General features: G+C 44.8%; 1 protein-coding gene across 1 annotated transcript; it reads left to right on the forward strand.

Moving 5' to 3' along the window:
• Nucleotides 1–251: 251 nt before the first annotated feature.
• WHAMM (WASP homolog associated with actin, golgi membranes and microtubules) lies at nucleotides 252–14,540 on the forward strand (the record flags this gene model as incomplete). The annotated part of the gene is made up of 10 exons (XM_080351016.1): nucleotides 252–791; nucleotides 3,781–3,954; nucleotides 5,303–5,453; nucleotides 5,987–6,156; nucleotides 6,845–7,010; nucleotides 7,959–8,146; nucleotides 9,581–9,667; nucleotides 9,747–9,842; nucleotides 10,199–10,673; nucleotides 13,386–14,540. The coding sequence occupies 10 exons, from the start codon at nucleotides 252–254 to the stop codon at nucleotides 13,670–13,672; spliced, it is 2,334 nt and encodes a 777-aa protein (XP_080207142.1). The 3' UTR covers nucleotides 13,673–14,540.
• Nucleotides 14,541–21,068: the final 6,528 nt, after the last annotated feature.

Raw genomic sequence — 21,068 nt, forward strand, 5'->3', positions numbered from 1 at the left:
TATGCGTGCGCTGCACAGGCCACACCTCCCGCTCTTTTACTGTTATTGCTTATTTGGGTGACTGCCGCCGCTCGCCCCGCCCCCTCCGGTGGCCACGCCTTGTCCCCACCCCCGAGCGGCGCCCGCCAATGGGACCGCGCGCTGTCGGTGACGCCACGCGAGGAGCCCGCCCCCCCGCGGTGTGCGCGCGGCCCGTTTAAGGCGGGTCGGTTTCTGTTTCGCTCCGCGGGGGCTGCGCGGCCGCCGCCATTATGGAGCCGCAGCCCGACAGCCTGGAGGGGTGGGTGGCCGTGCGCGACACCGCCTTCGCCGAGCCCCAGCCGCCGCGGCTCCGCTTCCTCGTGGCCTGGAACGGCGTGGAGGGCGCGTTCGCCGTGACCTGCCACGGCCGGGCGGAGGCGGCGGCGCAGGCCCCGCAGAGCTGGGCCGGCCTGTTCTCCGCGCCGGCTCTGCGCGGCGTCCACTGGCAGCTGTCGGCCGTGTGCCCGCGCCTGGAGCCCGCGTTCCCCGCGCTGCCGCCCACGCTGCCCGGCGCGGCCGCGGCTGGCGGGCTGTGGGCAGTGCTGTTCCCTGGCGGCGCGGCGCCGGGCGAGGCCGAGGTGCAGGAGCTGTGCCGGGAGCTGGAGCGCTACCTGGGCTGGGCCCTGGAGCTCTGCGGCGGCCGGGTGGTGCTGGACGCGCTCTTCGCCGACGACCGGCGCCACGACGACGAGTACTTCGAGAGCCTGCACGAGCTCCGCGCCAAGGCCCTGCGCGGCCACCTGGCCCGGGCCAAGGAGGCCCTGCGGCGGGTACGGGCCCCGGGGCCGGGCGGGGGGACGGAGCGGGGCCTGCCCGAGGAGCGCAGCGGCCCGGGGTTGTCCCTGAGGGGTCGGGGTGGGGGTGCTGCCCCTGCTCTCCCTGCGGGCAGGGAAAGGCTCCCCTCGGTATCGGGCACCTTCTCTGTTTAGTGCTGAGCCCAGCGCACAGGTGCGCCCATCCCAGCCGCTGCTTTGGTGCCTTTTGCTCACCCGGGAGCTGGCGTGTGTGAGGCTGGTGCCTCTGCAGCAAGAGCTTCAGTCACTCGGGTCAGGCTCGTGTTTGGGTAACGTGAGCAAGGGTGACCAAGTCACTAATATCATCTTGTTCAAAGCATTGTCCGGCGCTCAGATGAGTGCTTACACCAACACTTTTTTGATCATCTGGAAACAGCCAAGTCAACTTTCTTAAGTACTGAGTGTCATCAGCCTTTGTAAGTCCTACCTTATTAAGTGGGGAATAAGCCAGCTCCGGGTGGGCAGGCACTATAAGACGTTGGGGTGCTTACTTAAGCTGCAAGCGCTCCTACAAAAACACATTGCTAAAAATATCCAGCACTGTTGTGCAACGGGTGGAATGGTAACTGAAGGGGAGAGTACAATCGTGGTCTAATTTCCTAAGCTCCACATGAAGGTCTTGGAATGCCCTTTTGCAGAGATACCTATAACTGGGGGATTCTCAGTCAAGTTTTTTATTAAAACCACACTTTGCCATGCACCTATAACAAATGGGTGTTTTGTATTCAGAGAAATTGTGTTATGCTTTTTAAGTGTCAAATTCTGTTCCAATGATTGTATGAACAAGTGATGATATTAGTCCTTTCTCCCTGTAGTACCATAAGTTTCTTCCTGCTGTAGGTATGTTCCTTGTGTTTCTTCCTGTTGCAGTAGGCATGACTGTGAAGGGTGGGAGCTGGTAACACGGTTGCAATTAGGACATTATGTTAAGGTATCTGTAACCATTGTTTTAAGATCACCAGTGTGTTGCTGGTGTAGTTTTCTTGCAGTGTCTGTTTGCAGTCTATTTCCTGGCAAGGGAAGCTGAACAGTGTTTTATGAAAGGGATCATACTTTGGAGGAAAGACAGTTGATGTTAGCCTTCTGTTTCCTATTTCAATGTCTAACAGCTGTAACAACATCCCAGTTTTTAAAAAAGACAACTTTAGTTTACATGAAGTTCATGTACAGTCTTGTCAACAAAAGCTAGAGTTTCCATAACAGACTATAACAGTTCATGGCCCAGCTAGAAATGTTCCAGACACCATGCTCTTTTGTGAGCAGCACAAGCATGTACGACCATGCGGCAGTTTGGGGTTTGGTGGTTAAGTATAACTCAGTGCCAGTTATTCTGCTATTTCCAACTATATTTTAGGTATGGCTGAACATGCTGTAGGGTGGTGGTGTATTCACAGGCCTAACAGGGACATAAATTCATTAGACTGCAGTTTAGACCAAGTTATGTAAGATTCAGGAAATACAACCTACCCCTTCTGGCACTGAGCTAGCCTTAAGTATCAGAGCATCCTTCTTATCTTTTTCTATTCATGTTGTTCTCAAATACTTCAGAATGAATTCCCTGGCCCAGAGGATGAAGAATGCAGGAGATACCAGTACAAGATGGATGAGAGTACTATTGTGTAAACACTTACTTTCTTTTGTGTGTTCAAAAACAATGGTAAAAATCCAAGAACAATACTGTTACAAGAACCAGATGAGTTATTTGGGCTCATTGTGATCCAGAATTTTATGAAAATAATATCACTTCGCGTGAAAGCAAGGCTTTTACTTCAAAACAGACAAAATGTCACACCATGACACCCCCCAGAAACACCCCAAACCCTTGTAATGAGTAATTTTCTCATGAGTTGACTTTAAAGTTTCACTAATACTTCTCCTCTACTCACTGCTCCAGAAGCAGCATGGCCCTCACTACTTGCTTTGAGTATGGAAACCAGAAATTGAACAATTGTATTTCTGTTTGGTTTCAATAGTGAGGGGAAAGCAGACTGTTGAATTGCTGCAGGTGGGCCCCAGGACTGTGTCTGAGCTACCACCAGCTGCTGGAGAAGCTTTGGGGGCTACAGAACTTCTGGGCGTGTCAGAAATGTTGTTCAGGTCCTCTTGTTCCAGGCCTGGAGCGAGGATGGGTGTGAAATGCTCTTGAACTGACTTTTCACAGATTTTTCCCTGGAGAAATGTCTCCACAGCTGGGAACTTTGCTCCTGCTGTCTTACCCAGACTCAGCTGGCAAGAGCAAAGGTGATGGTTTAATTTCAGTGCTCTTCAGTTGCAACACAATGAAGCTTATGTTTTTAATGCCTTTTGTTGTAAGTTTCCAACTTTCTATTTTGTCGCACAAGCAAATAAAGACCTTAAATGAGGAGCAGTATATCAGAAAGGTAGTCATTCAGTGGAAAAATTACTTGTTAAAAAGTGTAACATCACTAGAACTGAGATTAGAATAAACTGTTATAAATGTTGCCAGTTTTAAAGGGACTTAGCTGCAGGGTATATCAGAAGGAGAAATCTGTTTCTGAGTTCTTATCTTTAAATGGCAAGTTGATTTTTCTGTGCCTGAAGTCAGAAATTCTAGATCCAGAAAATCATTTTGTATTAGCAGCCATTTAGTAATTGTGGAAGCAATGCAAGAGCTAGGAGTACCTTACTAGTCCTTCCAGTATACTGACTTCCCCAGTTTCCCATTTGTGTTTATAAAAGGCAGCAACCAAGTCATTTGTACACAGCTATTAGAATTTCTGTGATGGAAGCCCTAGGCATGATTTTTCTTGCTGTCTCCCAGTGCAATATGCAGCAATTAGTGCCTTTACCAGTGTGGTGTTAATGATATTTGCAGTTAGGTGCAGTGGGAAGTCTTGCTTGTTCATCAGATGACACAAGGCAGGTCTTTTCCACCAAAGCTCATCAGCAGTCAGCACATGTGGATGCAAAGCACTCAAGTCTGATTTACCTTTTATCCCGCTAGGTTCTTCAGCAGCATAAAAATGCTGACACAATGGTGGCTTTGATGAAGGTTTATGAAGAAGAAGATGAAGCTTATCAGGATTTGGTCACCATGGCAACACAATTCTACCAGTATTTACTGCAGCCCTTCAGAGATATGCGAGAGCTGGCAACACTGTACAAACTGGAAATCCTGGTAGGTCTGCCTTCCCAGGGTGAAAGGCCAAGTTAATACTAGGGCGTCAGCTGCTCTCAGAGCAGTTTAGGCTCAAATCACTTATTCCCTGCCTCTGTCTTTACCTCCTTTTTTCCCCTGCCAAGCCACCAAACATAAGTTAGTGCAGAACCACTCTTGAAGGATCTTGGGGGTCCGTAGTATTGGCGTGAACAGAGTGGCAGCTGTTTTACCCCCAGTGTCCCACTTTTCCTCTGTTCTGAGGAATTAAAAGGAAAACGTTCCCAAGCTCCAGCTGTTTGTGGTTTACTCTCAGGTAGGCTGAATTTACAGAGATCTAAGTAGTCTTCATTGTGTCACCGTCAGTGGAATGAGTTTGTGACCGTGCGAATGCCATCCCCCTGCAATGCTGATGCACCAGGATAGCTCAGTTGTGGTGGTATAACAGAAGGCAGAAGAGACCTTACCACACAAAGCAGTTTTCTATCGCTGCTACAAGCTTCTAGAAGTACAGATTAAAACATCAGCTGTCGCTTCATTTAATTTTATGTGCATCTTAAACTGGAAGCACATACTGAAAGTTAAGATGCCCCTGGAAAAGACAGCCATCTACTGTTTTGATTTTTCCTTAAATAGTCTGTTAAAATTAAGATGAGCTGTTCTCAAAAAGAGCAGAACAGTTTTAAGGTTAGACTAAGGTTCTTAGATACTGAAGGTATAGATCTGTGAAGATAAAATATCTAGTATGCTGTACTGAAAATTAAAGTGACAATTGGAATGGATGAAACAGTTTGTTTCTGTATTAAAAAACAAACACCACCAAAAAAACAACCCCAAAGGCTGTTTAGGCTCATTTGAAATCTAATTCTTTAAAAAAAAAACAAGACATAATACTAGTTTTGTATCCAGGTACACTTTGTGGACTTGAAAATACTCTCTTCTGTTTCTTTATATCTGTGTTCCTGTGTGAAAGAGCTGCCAAACTGGAGAACCTGACAGTGCAATGTGCTGTCAACACGTGGGGAAAAATAGAAGAGAACATTGCACGTAGAAGAGTGGTTTTGAGTTACTTTTAGTAACAAGTGAAAACACTTGTGTTGAACATTATTTTTAAGATTACAGTTTAAAAATATTTTAAGAAATAAATTAATCCAAAGTTATATATGAAGTCATGATTGGGGAGCAAAGGTTAGGAGCTGGCCCAGAGAATGAGGAACAGGGCAATACACGGGCATGAGTGTGACAGGTGAGGGGAAGGTCGCGTTTGCCCCCATTCTCTGCTGTGCTTGGAATGTCTCTAAGTATCGCATGATGCAGGCTGCACCGCTGTGGTGACCAGTTGGTAACTGCGAATTTTGTCTCCTTGCAGAAGTCTTTACAGTATGATAATTTGGGGCCTAAAAGAGTAGCAGCTTTGCAGAAAGATGCTGAAGAATGGACTAAGCGAGCTGAAAATGCTGTGTGCTCCATCCAGGATATCACTGTGAACTACTTCAAGGAAACTGTAAAGGCTCTGGCAGGTAATCGGAATGATTTACACAAAAAGTTGTGTAAATACTTAACTTAGGGGACTGAGAACTCTTCTTACCACCTTTGCTGGTCTCTCTCTGCAGACCCTGAGGTTAGAATGAGTGTCCAACTTAAGAAAGAAGCATTTTATTCACTTCAGATTTCTATCTTTTAACTGATTTGGTTTACAGCTTGCATTTGGCTCACATACAAACATTATCAAGACCTGAGATTTATGGCTGCAAACCTTGGAACAAAAACCATGCACACTTCTAATGCTTGATATACAAGCCTCAAGGATTTCAGCATGTGAACTGAGTAGACTGTTGTGTAACTGTTAAAGCATGTTTCCATGGTACAATGATGTATTTTACTTACATATATAAAATCATAAATTCAACCTTTTAGTCTTGTAATTTCTAAAGAAGCTTCAGAAATTGTTTAATAGCATCAGCATTTTTAGTACGGCGGCTATAGTAGAAACAGACATGGACAGTTAGTACACCGCATTTCTTGTGTCTTATTGCAATGTTTTAATCTGCAGCAATGCACAAACAGATGGAACAAGATCAGGAAAGATTTGGTAAAACCACCTGGGCATCAGCTTTGCCACGACTAGAAAATCTGAAATGTATGTTGACTAAAGAAACGCTTCAGCATCTGAGAGCGAGAGAGTTGTGCTTGAAACAGAAGAGAACTGGCATTCGGAAAAACGTAAGACCTTGGAAAGCCTCCTTTCCTGTCACTGTTCTGTGAAGGGTTGATCAAAACGTACCTAAATGGTCATGAGAGCCAACTTTCAAAGTCTTTGTCTGTGAAACAGCTCAGGTGTTCAAAATGGTTTTAAGTTGCAGAAAAATGCTTGTCTCCAGTTTTTAAAAATTGCTCCTGCACATACGATGACGCTTAACAAAGGTTGAGATACGTCCTTTTAAACATTTCCAAGTGTCATATTAGCATTTGTGATATTAACTTTTGAAATTGTTAGTTTTAGGGAGATAAAGACCAGATATTATTTTCAGAGGATGGTGCAAAATAAAGATATTTAATTTTAATGTTCTCATCTTCTTGATTTGATGTCATCTAACTGCTGCTAGGAGTACCTGATATCTGTTTTCCAAGAGTAGTGTACTGCACCGTATATCATTGTTCTTGGGAGCAGTATTATTTGCGCAGATTATATTCAAGTCTTTTAAGATAAAATTACAGTTCAGATTAACAAGGTTCTCTGCTCCTCTGAGTTTCTGCTGCGAGCCATTTCTAGTATTTTGTTTCCATACCAAAGCACATACGTGGGTGCCAGTTAGGCCAGGCTCTGTACAGGTATTTGTGCATCCGTGCGTGTTTCATGTGTGCATGTTTTATTATTAATGCTTTTTATTTTCTATTTGGGACTATGCAGTTGGAGAACCTCAGTGAACAAGAAGAGGACCTGACTCTAGTGGAGGAGCTGGAAATACAGTATTATGAAACGCAGCTGGAATTATATAATGTACAGCTGGAAGTATTGAAACATGAAGAGATGCTGCTTATTGTACAGTTGGACACTTTAAGGAGACAGATTAAAGGTAAGAATAAACAAATATTCAAGCATGTGTCCAGAACACAGGAGTGATGTAGCCTGCTCTTTTTTCACTTAAAAAAAAGGGTGATTATCACTGCTCAGGGCTTGAGAATAGAAAGCATCATTGGAAAACTTTGGCATGGCACCATCTCATATTTTGTCTTCTGACTAATTAGATACTAATTTGATAACACAAGTTTAAAAAAAAGTCACATTGATAGATCATCTTGACAACAACTGCGATATGTGCGTGCACTGGTTTAGCGTACGGAATAACTCATATTGAAAATATTTAACTGCTCTCGTAGTTACCAGATCTTTGCGTGGAAATTCTGGATATTATGACCTGCTGAAATGGGTCTTGAAATTCATCACAAATCTGTTGTAATTTAACATGTAGAAATTACAAATACATCCTGTAATGAAAAAAAAGTGATTATAGCTAGATGGTACTTGAGTACTGCTGTATTCAGTGTCTCTGTGTAACATGTTTATGACCAAATTAGATACCAGTCTTGTTTATACTTATTTGTGCTTTTGAATCCTCTGTTACTGTGTACACTGGGAAGTAAACATTGCTTCTGCTTGATGCATAATTAAAACCTGGTAAATAGTAAAATAAGTCACTCAGTGTTGATCAGAGCAGTCCTCAGTTTTCCAGGAAAACTCTAGTTGGTGAAGGTAGGAGTTAAAGCACGGAGAGACATTTGAAAGAGGAAGCTACATAATAACGAATGCTAAAAGCATAAATTTGATCCTGCAAAGCACCCCTGTGAGTAACATGACATGTTTGTGTAAGATTTTGAAGGACCAAGCCTTGCTCTGGAGCATTACACTTCCTAATAACTAACTCACTGCTTTCAATGGCTTTTAAAATGTCATTAGTTCTTTAAATGTTTAAATAACTGTGGCAATTTTTGGGTTTTTAAAAAAATGCCAAATGCCTTTTTAGAGAAACAGGATGAAGTTGTTTACTATGATACTTGTGAAAATCCTGAGGAGCTCAAGGTCATTGAACAGACAATGGGACAACATTACGCTAACTTGTCAGAAATGACGATGCTGAGGCAGAAGACTAAGCAGTTGGAGACAAAGCGTGGGACTGTCTGTGCGAGGAGAGCCAACCTCAGGAACAAAAAAGTAAATGCAGTCCTGGAGATGTGCATTTTCTTTAGCTGATGTCTTGACTCATGAGGGATGGACAGGAAGCAGCTAGGGAAGCTTTGGGTGGAGCGTGCGAGATGATACGTGACTTAGTGCCAAGGCCTCCAAACAGAAAGAGTGGCAATGTGATTTTAAGCCAGTTTTATACTCCACTGTGTGGTCCAAGTGCATCTCTAGCTTATTAAGAGAGAACAAACTTACGCGGGTGACCCTGGAGGTGTTCCCCTGTCAGCTAAACCTCAGCAGAGCCCTGCTGTGGCCAGCTGGAGCTGTGCCCTGTCAGCCTTTTACAAGGCAGCTACAGTACAGGAGAAAACCTGGTCTGCAGTAAAGGAAGCTGCAGTGACAGGACAACCCATGCAGTGATACCTTTGAATGGGAGGGAGGGGAAAGTTTAACTGCTGCAATTCTCTTTCCAGCCTCTCAGTTCTATGCAAAGGACTGGTTTTTTCTTTGTTTCCCATTCAGAGCAGAACACTAGAAAGGACACAAGTGAGGTCACAGTTGACTCTCATGAACCTTCCCAGTGAGCTGAGCTTACCTGACACCTGCACAGATTGCTGGGGCAGGGAGCAGAATTTAAGCTCCAGTCTGTCTTGCCTTTTACCCCTCATTAGCCTGGACAAAATGGGAATGACACTTGAAATGTTTTGTGAGCCATCATTATCTCTTGCTTGCAACTGCTTCCTCAGCAGACACTTCCTTTGCTTCTGTTTTATTTCATTTAATTGCTGTCTATTGGTTATACAACACTAAAGCCAAATGCCAGATGATTTGCAAATGCTTACCCAGCCATCTGGATAATCCCCCTCTGCACAGTCACAAGTAGCGACTCCCAGAGAAAATATCGAAGGCTGCAGCTTCTCTGCGTCGCTTTGTTACTAACAGAAGGGATCCCTGTTAGGTATTAATTGTGCTTCTCATACCTTTGCTTCCCTGGCTTTTGTACGTGGGAGCTGTGGCAAATACGGGATGTGGAGAAGTAGTTTTGTGTATTTGTAATGCCCTGCTAGTTTCCCTCTTGCATTCGTCCTCCATTCCTCATTCCCTCCAGCTGGTACCTGGTACGCTGCCTTTTTTTATTTCTTTATTCTCCTTTTTTTTTTTAACCTAAATGTCAGACAGAGGGATCAGTTCAGATCTGGGTATGTTCTCTGTGCAGCATGAATAGCCCCATCACTAATTAGGAGAACAAGTGATCCCATTTGCTTTAGCCATGAAGGAGTCCCACAGACTTCACCTTCAGAGTCTCACATCTGCCACTGATTGAGCTTAACCATCCCTCTTGGCACAGCCAAGCACTCGGCCTTGGTTGCTGTTTAGTGGCTTGTGCGCAGGAGTTAATGGCACAGATGGTGCACAGTAAACGTGAACTAACCAAGGGTTGTGTGAATTTTGCCGTTCTACCAGGATCAGTGTGAAGCAAGCCATCGGCAGAGACTGCAACAGGCAGAAGAGAGCAAAAAACGCTTCCAGCAGCATCACAGCATACAGATAGTGAGTACTGGGTAGCAGCCTTGAAGAATATGGCAGCTGCTTGTTTTCACACACTAATGCTCGCTTGTGTTTAATGCAGAAGAGAGATAAACAAAAAGAAGAGGAGAAAAAGAAGAAAGCTTGGATAAGCCAAGAACGTCAGAAAACACTGGAGAGGCTGAAAACATTCAGGGAGGCAAGTATTGCGTGCTCCAGTAGTCCTAAATGGTGTCAAAACACAGCATCAGAACGTAGCCATAGCTCACGTTTGAGAGGCTACCATTTGGATAGGATTGTGTCTAATGAGTCAAGAGGGTTAGATCCACTAACAATATAGTTTCCAGGTGCAGAACCTGTTGTAAATAATACAAGTGAGGAAATAACGTCTTAAGAAATACCTTGATACTTGTTTAAATCTGTTCAGGGTTGCATTTTCTGCTTGAATGGGTGAGTGGGACAGGTCTGTACTCTGTGGCTTTTTGTCTATTTGGGGTTGATGTTTTGGCCAGTCCAACGGAGATGTGACCTCCTGCCTTATGATCTGTTTTTCAGAAGTGTCCGGCTCACGTTGTTCTGAAAACGTCTCGTCCGCAGCCTTTCAGTCCCAAGCTGCCACGAAGCATCACCCAGCAGGCTGCAGTACCATCCCGTCCGCCTTCGTTGAGAGCAAGGGCAGCTCCAGAGCAGCCGAAGAGCATCCTGCTGGTAGAAGCCAAAGAAGCGAAAGCTCCACCTCAAAATACCCCAGCAGATACACCTGTCCAGATTTTTGTTACTGCTGGTGACTCAGAGCAACAAAAGCTCAGTGAGGGACTGGTGGTCTCTCCATCTTCCCCACCACCACCACCTCCTCCGCCCCCTCTTCTTTTACCCCCTCCTCCCCCACCTCCACCCTTACCTCTCCAGTTGAAGACACCGCCAGCAATAGAGGATAAACCGCTTCCCCTTAGCTCCTGTGGCCCCACGGAAAGTCCTGCACTGCACAAACAGGATGACTCGTCCAGGAGGTCTATAAATAATTGCATAGGTAAGAAGGCTCCCATCAACTAGTGTTCTTTATTTTTTTTGTTTCCTGTGGTTTTCTGTTCTCTCTCCCTCTGGTTCTGGACAGGAATAGTGTGCAGTCTTGCTCAAGAGAATGAAGCTCTTGGAAATCTTAGTCTAAGAAACCACATACAATAACACTGAGCGTAACTCAGGATGCTAAACGAGTAACAATGGTTTGTGTATCCCATTTGATACACTTCACTGGGTCCTGATACTCAAACTGTGTGACTTCACGTTTTTGGGAGGTGCTGTCAAATTGGACAGGTCAATCTTTTAGAACATATGAGGGCAAATCTCTGCTGGAATACTATGTTTTTTAAGTACGGCCTTGCAAGTTAGTTTAAGCTTAATCACAGCACTGTTAGTTCTGTGGAGATGTTAATTCCAGACCTGCATTTCTTGTGCTGTAATAGGTAGGAAGGTATCAGAAGACATTCCAAGGGGAGGAGGTTTTTTCATGTTGTTTGGTGAGAAGCAACCTTTATTACTGTGTTTGTTCTTGCCACAGTTTTGCAGCTTTTGAACTGAATGTGGCATTTTGATTGAGGATTAATCACCTGTCAAGTCAGAAGACCGCTGTGAGTGAATTTGTGGTTTTACTTAGGCCACACTTTAGTGTTTATGATTTATGTACTACAGAACTATCAGTTGGGCTGCTTGCATTTCTAAGGTGTGCCCATCCTGTGTCCACTTCCATTTGCTTGGTTTCTAAATAAAGGTTTCTTAAGAGAATTCATGCAGAATTCAACCAGGAGCTAAAAGGCAGTTGGATAGCTTTGGCGTACAAACACTGTTACACCTCTGCTTTGTTAGCAAGATCATGCAGATGTAATTGAAGGCTGAACTTGGCAATTGAAATAATAGTTTGAATGAGAATAGAGCTCAGGAGCCTCCCAAGGCTGCGCTGGTTACATCCTGCTAACAGGCTTATTTTCATCTCTAAAGCAAGCAGGTATTTTGACTATGTCAGGGAGACTGATCTAGGTTGGAAGACAGCAATTTTTTATTGTCATTTTTCACAGCGGAGCTTATGCTCGAATGAAGCATGTCTTTAAATGTGGTACATTCCTTTTCCTTTTCAGACTATTCACAATACATTTAAGCAGCCTTTGTATCCCCTCAGTTAAGACGCAAACCACGGGCAGGAATACCAAGCAAGGTTCAGCATTTTCAGTTCTTCAAGGTGTGGGGAAGTACAGGCAGCTGGAGGGCTGGGACGCCATTGAGTTCCTGTGACAAAGTGCTGTGTGTTCAGTGCACCAGTATGTGGACTTCTCTCTGTGAGGTCGGTGGGGTAACTCCAGCACAGATACTCTTTCATTACCAGCAGGAGTTGTGCACCAGACTAGTCTGAGTGCAACTAGAACAGCCTTGCTAGTAGCTAGTATTTACTATTATGCCATTCACAGCCTAACACTTTTCATTATTTTTTGGATAAGAAAAATCCTTTTTTGTTTATTGGATTGATCTGCTTGATCGTTTACACCATGAAAAAACCCAGCGTATTAATTGCCGTAATAGTAATTGATAAAATTCTAATGCAGGAATTTACTGGAACAGCTTCATAAACAGGTTGGTTTTACTTACACATGTACTACTCATGTCTTTGCACATGAAAAGCCAGGAGAGGTTCATATTCTGGTCTTGATAATATTGTCTGTAATGTGTTAACATACTTTCCAAGGGGAACTTCTTTTATAATTGTTAATCTCACTAGTGTTTACCAGGCAGCCTATTTGATCACCGTTGTTGCTTGAAGGCTTTGTAAGACAACTTGGTGGATCTTTGCTTGATCCTTTTCTGGCATTTCAGTCTCCGAAGGTCCCACAGGATTTAGCAGAATGTTACATTTCAGGCGCCTAATGTTAATCACATAACATTCTGTGCACTGCGCATGGCAAAATGACTTCTAGCTGTGAGATACAGATGGTCGGAACCTGTGGCTGTAGGAGTCGACTGTTGTCCAGGGAAATTGCCTCCCTGTCTGACAGACTGAAGCTGGCAATAAAGAATCCCGCAGAAAGAGTAAAATCCAAATTACAGCGTGTATCAAGAGAACTAGTGGAAGCTCTCTCAGCATGGTGTCCTTTACGGTGTGAAGTTCAGAAACATACACTTGAGATTTAAATCATGTTGTAAAATGGGAATTATTTTTTCAAGTCTATACAGAAAAGCACTGCCTGCCCGCCTGCTTAGGGCCTGATCTGAATCCCACTGCCTTCAGTGGTGCAGTTTCAAGCCCCTCTACTCATATCCTTTCATTTTTCTCTTGGCTGAGCAAAAATGCAATTGACAGTCTCAGTGGGCATCTGAGCAAATGAAGAGGAATGGTGGATTGTTTCTAATACAGAATTTCACTGGTTCAGTGAAATTTTTTTGAAAGCCCATAAAGTTGTAATGAAAAAGAAGCGCCCTCCTTTGTGTATAATTCCCTCCTCAGAGCACAACCTTGTATAATTATGAACAGGCATTGGATTCTCAATTCAAGATATAAAAGCTTTTTAACTAATTTTTAAAAGCAATTCCAGAGCCTGGTGTTGCAGAAGCTTGAAACAGTCCATGCCAGAACAGACCATTCTTCTTCCTGTCTCTAGTAAAGATGAAGAGCCCTGAACACTTGGGTAGGATTTTATACCTCCAGGTGTGGTTGCCTTGTTCTTTCTTCTGGTAACAATAGATTTATCTGTTGCAGGTTCCATGGATGAGGTTTTGGCTTCTCTAAAACGCGGTGAAGTTCATCTTCGCAAGGTGGAACAGCCAAATCCATATGCCTCTGTAAAAGACAACATCCTCGCTGCCATAAGGCAAGGAGTTAAACTGAGAAAAGTGAATCGGGACACTGAGAAAGATGTCAGTAAAGGATCCGCTAATGAGCTAGAGAGAAGCATTAAGGCAGCCATGCAGAGAATTAAGAACGTGTCTGCTGATTCTGAAGAAGAGGAGAACAATGAGCAGAATGCTGGAGAGTGGGACAGCTAACCGATGCTCCTCTGAGCAGACTTACTGACTGGAACAGAGCGTCTCATTTTGCACGTTATAGAAAATTGTCCCTTTCAAAATGAAGGAACATTGTGATTGTGTGTGTTCTTCTCATAGTCCAAAATGCCTTGTAAAGTAAAAAAAAATCCTATTGATCTTCTATAGGAGCTACAGATTCTTATTTTTGCATGAGAAATCATACTCCAAATTATGATTGCATTTGTAGGTATTTCTGGCTCAACTATGTGGAGTTCTCACATCTGAAGACAGCTAAAATGCTGGATTGAAACATACGTGATTTAGGTTGTTACTATACAGTAGGTAATGCATTCACAACGAGGTTTAAGGAGTGAAAAACAAACTGAAAATCTATTTTGTCAGATAAAAGTAGAGCCAAATATGTAGTGATAGAGACAGACCAGAAAACTGAGCATAATCTGGAGCCTTTCATTCCTACCTCTTGTTGTCCAGAAAATTCTTTAACACTTTACTTTTCTAATACAGCTCACTCTCAAGTAACTACATGGGTACTTCACTTATGTTATAAAGCGTGCACTTATGAATGGGCTTCATAATGCTGATTGGGAAAAATAGTATCAAGTTTGAAATAAACCCTACTATAGTAATTACTGAAACGTCCACTTTTTAGCTGGAAGCTCAAATATAGAGAATTTTTAGATGCTATATGTTTTTCATACATCTTACATTTACAATGAACTGTTGGCATGAAAGGAGGAGCCAAAATATTGTAAATCATGTTTTCTGGGATCTGGCCCTGTAATACAGAGCTGCATTTCTCCACTGAGAACATCAATACATGTTTATAGCTGCTCTCATGAATTTAAATTACCTGATAGCCTTATTTGCAATGTGCCTGGAACCTGACTATTTAAAAATTCAGCTATATTGTTTAGAGACTGTTTCTATTTTGGGTAGATAGTGACAAAAAACGATTTAAAGTTTCTTTTGGAGTTTTTACTGACCCTTAATAAAAATATATCCTGACAGAATAAGTGAATTCAGTGTACTGTTGTTTTAGGATACTGCTGTGAGGTAAGCATTATGTACACCACAGTTTTTTGATAGCAAGTGGCAGCCATACAGCAACTCTCACTAATAGTATATGTAAATGCCCTTATTTTCTCAAATATTTATGAACTGTAATTTGGTAACAGAATTGCAAATACACTGCTTTAATTCCCTGTTTTACTGCAGAGCAGCAGATCTGTTTCATCAACACAGTGAGTATGCACGCAACAGTTTTCACGTGAGAAGCAACAGCTGGGAGTTCATTTGTTTTTTTTACTGTTTCAGCACCTACTGCTATTTGGACATCAGAAAACGACTTCTTTTTGTGTCCCCTGCAATCAAACCAAGTGGAGACAAAAGCAGGAGCGGAGCAGGTGAGTTCTGACTCAACGCTTGCGGGGTGCTGTCTGCAGAGAGGAGCTGGTGGGCAGGACACGCCACCCCGGAGCCCAGCCTGGGTGAAGCAGAGCGGAGACCAGGGGGCATTTATTTCACATTCAGACTTGAGCATCTCCAGCGCTGAACGTTTGCCATAGACTGGAACCGAGGGCAGAATCTGGTCCTGGAGAGTGCAGATCTCTTCCCCAGTGGAGGGAGGGCAGAGGGGCCTGGGGCTGAGCACCACCCTCTCGCACGCTGTGCCCTTTAGCCGTGCGGTTATTTAAAGCTGAACTAAAGGGCGCTGAGGCTCAGCTGCCTTCCCGGGGCTGGTGCCTCCTGCCAAATGGCAGCTCGGAGTCTAAGGCAAAGCCCTTTGCTGTTCTATTACTGTGGTTATATTCCCAGCTACAGTGCTAGGAAGTTAAATGCAGCGCTTTAAATTATGCAGAGAATAAGTGAGTTGCAATTTCTCCAACAAATCTTGCAGCCTTTGTGTGTTTAACAGCAGCGATTTTACTCAGGAGAGGCTACCTGAGTAACAGAGACACTGGACAGTGATTTCTCCTACCTAGAATTTTCTTTCGCAGCCGTGCCTGAAGCTCAGCTGGGGGCTGATCGGGGCGTTCAACAAAGCTCTCTACATCCCAGGCTGAAAAACGTCCTGAAAAGCCCACTCAGAAACCATTTGAACCTGCTCTTTCTCCTGAAACCCACTTCATTTGCTGGGTAGGAAATGGCCCCGGTGCCCGAGGCTGATTTACTGAGGTTGGTGTGGCACTCAAGCTGTTCGCAAGTGTCAAGAGGCGAAAGGCCTTAATCTGGATTTGAGCTCAGGCTTCAGCAACGTGCAAGGGCTGATGGATAACGTGGGAGAAACCGGAGTGGTGGGTTGGCTGCGTGATGACCAGCTCTTACTGGACCACTAGATTAATACCAACCCGCAAAACTGCTGTGACAGCTTTTTGACATTTAATACCCTTCTTAAAGTATCTCACCCTGGGCTAGTAAATGAATCCCTTGGTGGGAATAGTCTGCCCTGACTGTCCAGCTGCATAAATTAAGTTGGAAAAAATATAGTTGGCTGGGTTTAAAGAGTTAATAGTGCACAGATTTGCTGGAAAGCCCAGTAATAACGTAAAGAGATCAATGTCTATTAATCAGTATCCCTGTGGCTTGTGATCTCTCTATGATGTGGGCAGTCCAGACAGCAGCTGCCAGTATTTCTAGGGAGGTTTAAAGTTAATGTATTCAAAGACTACTTGGTCTGACAAAAAGCATTTCACTTTGAAATCCCAGCGCTTTGATCACAGCGAGAGAGGAGTCGAGGCAGCGTTACCGGCACCGTGGCCATAGCTGCTAATGCCAGCGCGGCTATGGATTTGTCAGCGTTTCTGTCGACGTGACGCTTTTCCGGACTTAGGAACCTGCTCCACAACCAACCCCCTGGTTCAGCACACAGGGCTGACTCACAGCCTGGAGACTGACTGTTTTTTCCCCTGCAAAATGGTATTGAACCAAGCAAATCAAGCCTGATTGTGAACACCTTGAAGTGATCCAGGCAATCTCGCAAGAGCATGAGCAAGTATGATACTTCACTCGTGCACTTTCAAAGAGCCTCTTTGAAGTAATTTAATACTATTTGGAAATCAATGCTGATTTATGTAATGTGATTTATATAACATGATGCTGATTTAGATAATGTGATTGCACAAAGATACACTGTCCTCGCTACAGGCTTCTCAGCAACAGGCAAAAACTTGCCCCATCAGCAGGTCATGTGCTGTTTGCACAAGGGATGGGAAACATGCCAGGGGCGGCGAGATGCCTTGTCCTCACCCCCAGCGTGTGGGAACTGCAGGCATTTCGCTATACAGAGAGCTGTAAACATGCTATGAAAGTACTTCACCTAATATCAGATTGTGTTTACAGATATATAAAGGGTGAGTGTCAGAGGATGGAGCCAGGCTCTTCTCGGTGACAACCAATGGTAGGACAAGGGGTAATGGGTTCAAACTGGAACACAAGAGGTTCCGCTTGAATTTGAGAAGAAACTTCTTCCCAGTGAGGGTGGCAGAGCCTGGCCCAGGCTGCCCAGGGGGGTTGTGGAGTCTCCTTCTGTGCAGACATTCCAACCCGCCTGGACACCTTCCTGTGTAACCTCATCTGGGTGTTCCTGCTCCATGGGGGGATTGCACTGGATGAGCTTTCCAGGGCCCTTCCAACCCCTGACATTCTGTGACTCTGTGTTAAAATCTCCGAAGCCTATGTCCATTCAAACCGTGTTTTCCTTCTGTTTGTAAGACGTGTGGTTGGAAGAGGCTGATGTGCTGCATGAGCCACACCGTGTGTGAATGCTGCAGGCATTTGCCTTTCTGTGCCTTCCTGTTAAAACCAAGGAGAAAACCCCAGTAAATTTCTGTTTCTACGAGAAGTCAAGGTTTAAGCTGCTCTTCAGAGGGCCTTTACTCTCCCCCTGGCAGAGGAGCCAGCCCAGGGGTGTCTCTTGCCCCAGGAGGGGTGAGTGCTGCCTGTGTCCCACCAGCTGCAATCCCAGCGGTGCCACCGCTGCTGTGCAGCCACCGCCGGCCTCCCGCCACCCCTCGCTTTGCAGGCCAGAACCTACGATCCATCCTTCAGTCAGTTGTGCCCCCTTCTTTTCTCTCTTAAAATAAAAAGATGTACATGCATGCCAGGACACCAGGAGCGAGAGGGACAAAGAGGATCGGTACAAAGACATTCATTAGGACTAACAAAAAGCTGGGAAATGCCTCTTTTTTGGTCCTCTTCTACAAACAAGGGGTTGGTAGATCAGAGTGTGAACCCTTTGGAGAAAAATGAGATTTAAGGCTATGCATGCCCTCTCTTGAAAAGCACGGTTTTAATTCCAGAATTTCATGTTACATCTGCACACTAAACACTGTAATAAGGTGCTATTGGTGGGAAAGAGGGACACATCATTTCAATTAAACCCATGGTGATGATAAAAAGTGAATGGTATTGAAAGCATCTTTTAATAAATGCCACAGCAAAGCTTGGCAGAAAAGCAGCTCCGAACAACATGTGAACGAATCTCTGCGGGAAAACACGCATTCAAAACAGCTCCAGAACGTGGCGTTTTTTCTTTCCTTGCGAAAAGGTATGTGATTTTCATTCTTGGTGTGTCACGCTAAGCTGAAAGCAAGGAGCAGCACAATTAAGTCTGCTCAGGTAGCAGTGACATTAACAGCTCAGCTACTTGTGAAAACGCTCTGTAAAAGCAGCCGTCTTTAGCACACCATTGCTCTAGCGGTAATGAGCCACAAACTGCTCAGAATATATATTTAGCAAAACCGCAGTTGCTCATTTTCCACTAGATCCCCCTCCTGCCCCTGATCCCTGACAAAACACTGAGGACAGGGGCAAAGAGCCGCCTCCTTGGGCTGGGAAGCCTGGGGAGATGCTGGCCAGGCTGGGAAAGAAACTCAATATGCTACTGGGTTTATCCTCACTTGAAAAGGTTGGTTAATTACTTGGTGTTATAGAGACTTTTGCAGATCCTTTCTGTCTCAAGACAATAATCTGAACATCACCCCATGGGTGTCTTTACCAAACCAAAAGGTATTTCTCTGAGAAGCAGCAGCAGCCTCTGCTCCATCCTCCTCTCACCAAGGGGCTGATCATCAGCCAGCTCCGACAGCAGCAGCATGGGATCAGTGGGCAGTGCAGACGCTCAGGGTGACAAAACGGATGTGTCCCGCTCCTGGAGACGCTCAGATCCCTGTTCATCAGCAGGTGAGTCACTGCCCTTCCCACGGTCTCTTCCTGCGACGCAGAGGTGACGGTGAAAGAGGATCAAGCGCCCACGCTCCCTGCAGCCCACACGGAGAGCTCTGCTCTCTCCCCTCCCTCCCGAGCCAGCAGCCCCGTTATTTTGGAATAGAAACACTCAAAAGTGTGCTGGAGCATGCAGAGCAGTGGAGCTCAAGTGTCGCAAAGAGCGCTTTGCAGACGTAAATGCTCAGGGGAGCAGATTGTGTCTGGCTGCAGCCGGGGCGGCACAGCCAGCGTGTGGGACTCCCCGGTTCCCCCCGGTGTGTGCCGGCGCCTCTGCCTGCTCCCCCAAGGGCAGGGTCCCCCTGTGCTGTACCCATGGCAGAAATGGGGCTGGCTGTGTGGCTGAGCTCCTGTCCCTGCAGGGTGACCGCCCGCGGCGCAGGATTCCCCGTGGTGAAGGGATGGCAGCCTAGCAAGGCTGCAGTCATCTGTACAACTGTAATTAGCTTCAAATTGGGAAAGGAGAGATCCGGGCCAGAGGTGAAGCAGACAAGCAATGTCCTCCCTCAATCCGAGTCTCCACCGCCGTCACCTGGTGTGACCCAAAGGAGGCTTTGTGGCGAGCCATGCCGACACTGCTCCGCATTTTGCAAGACAAAGGGAGTCCTAATTAATTTGCTGAAACGTTGCGCTCTCAATCCCTGTTTGTACACTCCCATCAGTGCCGCTGTTGGCTTCTATGAGCATTTATCACACGTGGAAAGGAGGAGTTGTACATCACTGATAGCTTATTCGTGTCTTTACATTTCTGAACACGCTAACTGTGATCGGAAATGCGAGGCTGCAGGGCAACTCATCTGTGCCTCTTGGTATTGGGTTTGGTTTGTTTTTCAAACAGTATTAATGCGTCTCTCTCATCCCTGTCCTAAAGCCATTCCCTCCCACTGCAATGACTGTGCTGATGACCACGGGACCTCCTCAGCGTAAGGAGAGTGAATCACTGCTGTTTCTCATGTTTCGGAGCCATAGGTTACCTTTACAAATTCACCCAACACTGCCATAGTTAAGTGGGACTTGAAATATATAAATACTTTATTTCCTGGATTATTTGCTTTTCAGGGAATTCCGGGAACCTGTTTTGCATCTCCGAGCTAATGAACAGTGCAGCCCTGCATCCAGGCCAAAAAGAGAACCATGGCTAATGGTAGTAATGAAATAAATAGCAAAAGCCTAAAAGTAAATAGCTTTGAAAATTGATACACCTCCGTGTGACATGATAATGCAAAAAGGTTGCCTGTGCTGTATTATTTATAATTCCCGGAATGTCTGAATTCCCTGTAGCCAGCATGCATTAAGCACAATCCAGGGCATATGCAACAAATCATATTCAATGATGGAAAATTGGGAGAAAAGCAAGAGCTCAGTCTCTCTTGATTACAGCAGCCACAGATTTCTTTTCATAGACTGCCAGTACTAATGAATGAAGAGGACATGAAAGGAAAACAAAAACATTCAATCCAACGTGCTTCATGTACCCATAGATGTATCTGCTCATGAATTTGACTAATTAAATGCAAACTGTTGTCAAGAAATGTTGTCCTGGGTCTTTAAGCCCTCGTTGAGCCCTGTGTGGCGTTTAGCTCTGGGATCTTGGGTACAAACCACCATGCACACCAACACAGGGACATGTGTGCCTATGAAGAGACGCATTTTATGGTGGAGAACAAGAGGTCCCACAGCTCTGCTGGAGCAGGACCGACCCAGTGAAATGTGCCTGAGTGCTGCTGATATACAAACTTAAAGGATGGAGCCCATCCTGGATGGGATGGATGGAAAGGATGGAGCCCATCCTGGCATACAAAAAAATCTCTTCATTTCAACCCAAATGAAAACCCGCAGTTTTCCATCTCGAGATAATTTCATTTCAGAGAGTGTTTCAGGGGAGATTTAACAGTTCTGGAAAGTTAGTGAAATATGTTCAGTTTTCAAATGCTTTCTAGAAATGTTAGTGGTTATTTAATGCAATGATGGAAAGTGAACAGGGCATTTCTTATATGCCTTGGGTCTGGTTCATAACACCGCACAGACTTTCAAACGTAATTATATTATTCTGCCGTCTCCTCCTCCAAACACAGAGTAAATGAATAAAGAGTAGCAAAGAGAATAAAGAAAGTGAAAAGAGAAAAGAAAGGGAATAAAGGAAAGTGTCAGATCCAAAGGGAATTTCATAGCA

Source organism: Nesoenas mayeri, assembly GCF_963082525.1.
Source record: "Nesoenas mayeri genome assembly, chromosome: 11".
Classification (NCBI taxonomy): domain Eukaryota; kingdom Metazoa; phylum Chordata; class Aves; order Columbiformes; family Columbidae; genus Nesoenas; species Nesoenas mayeri.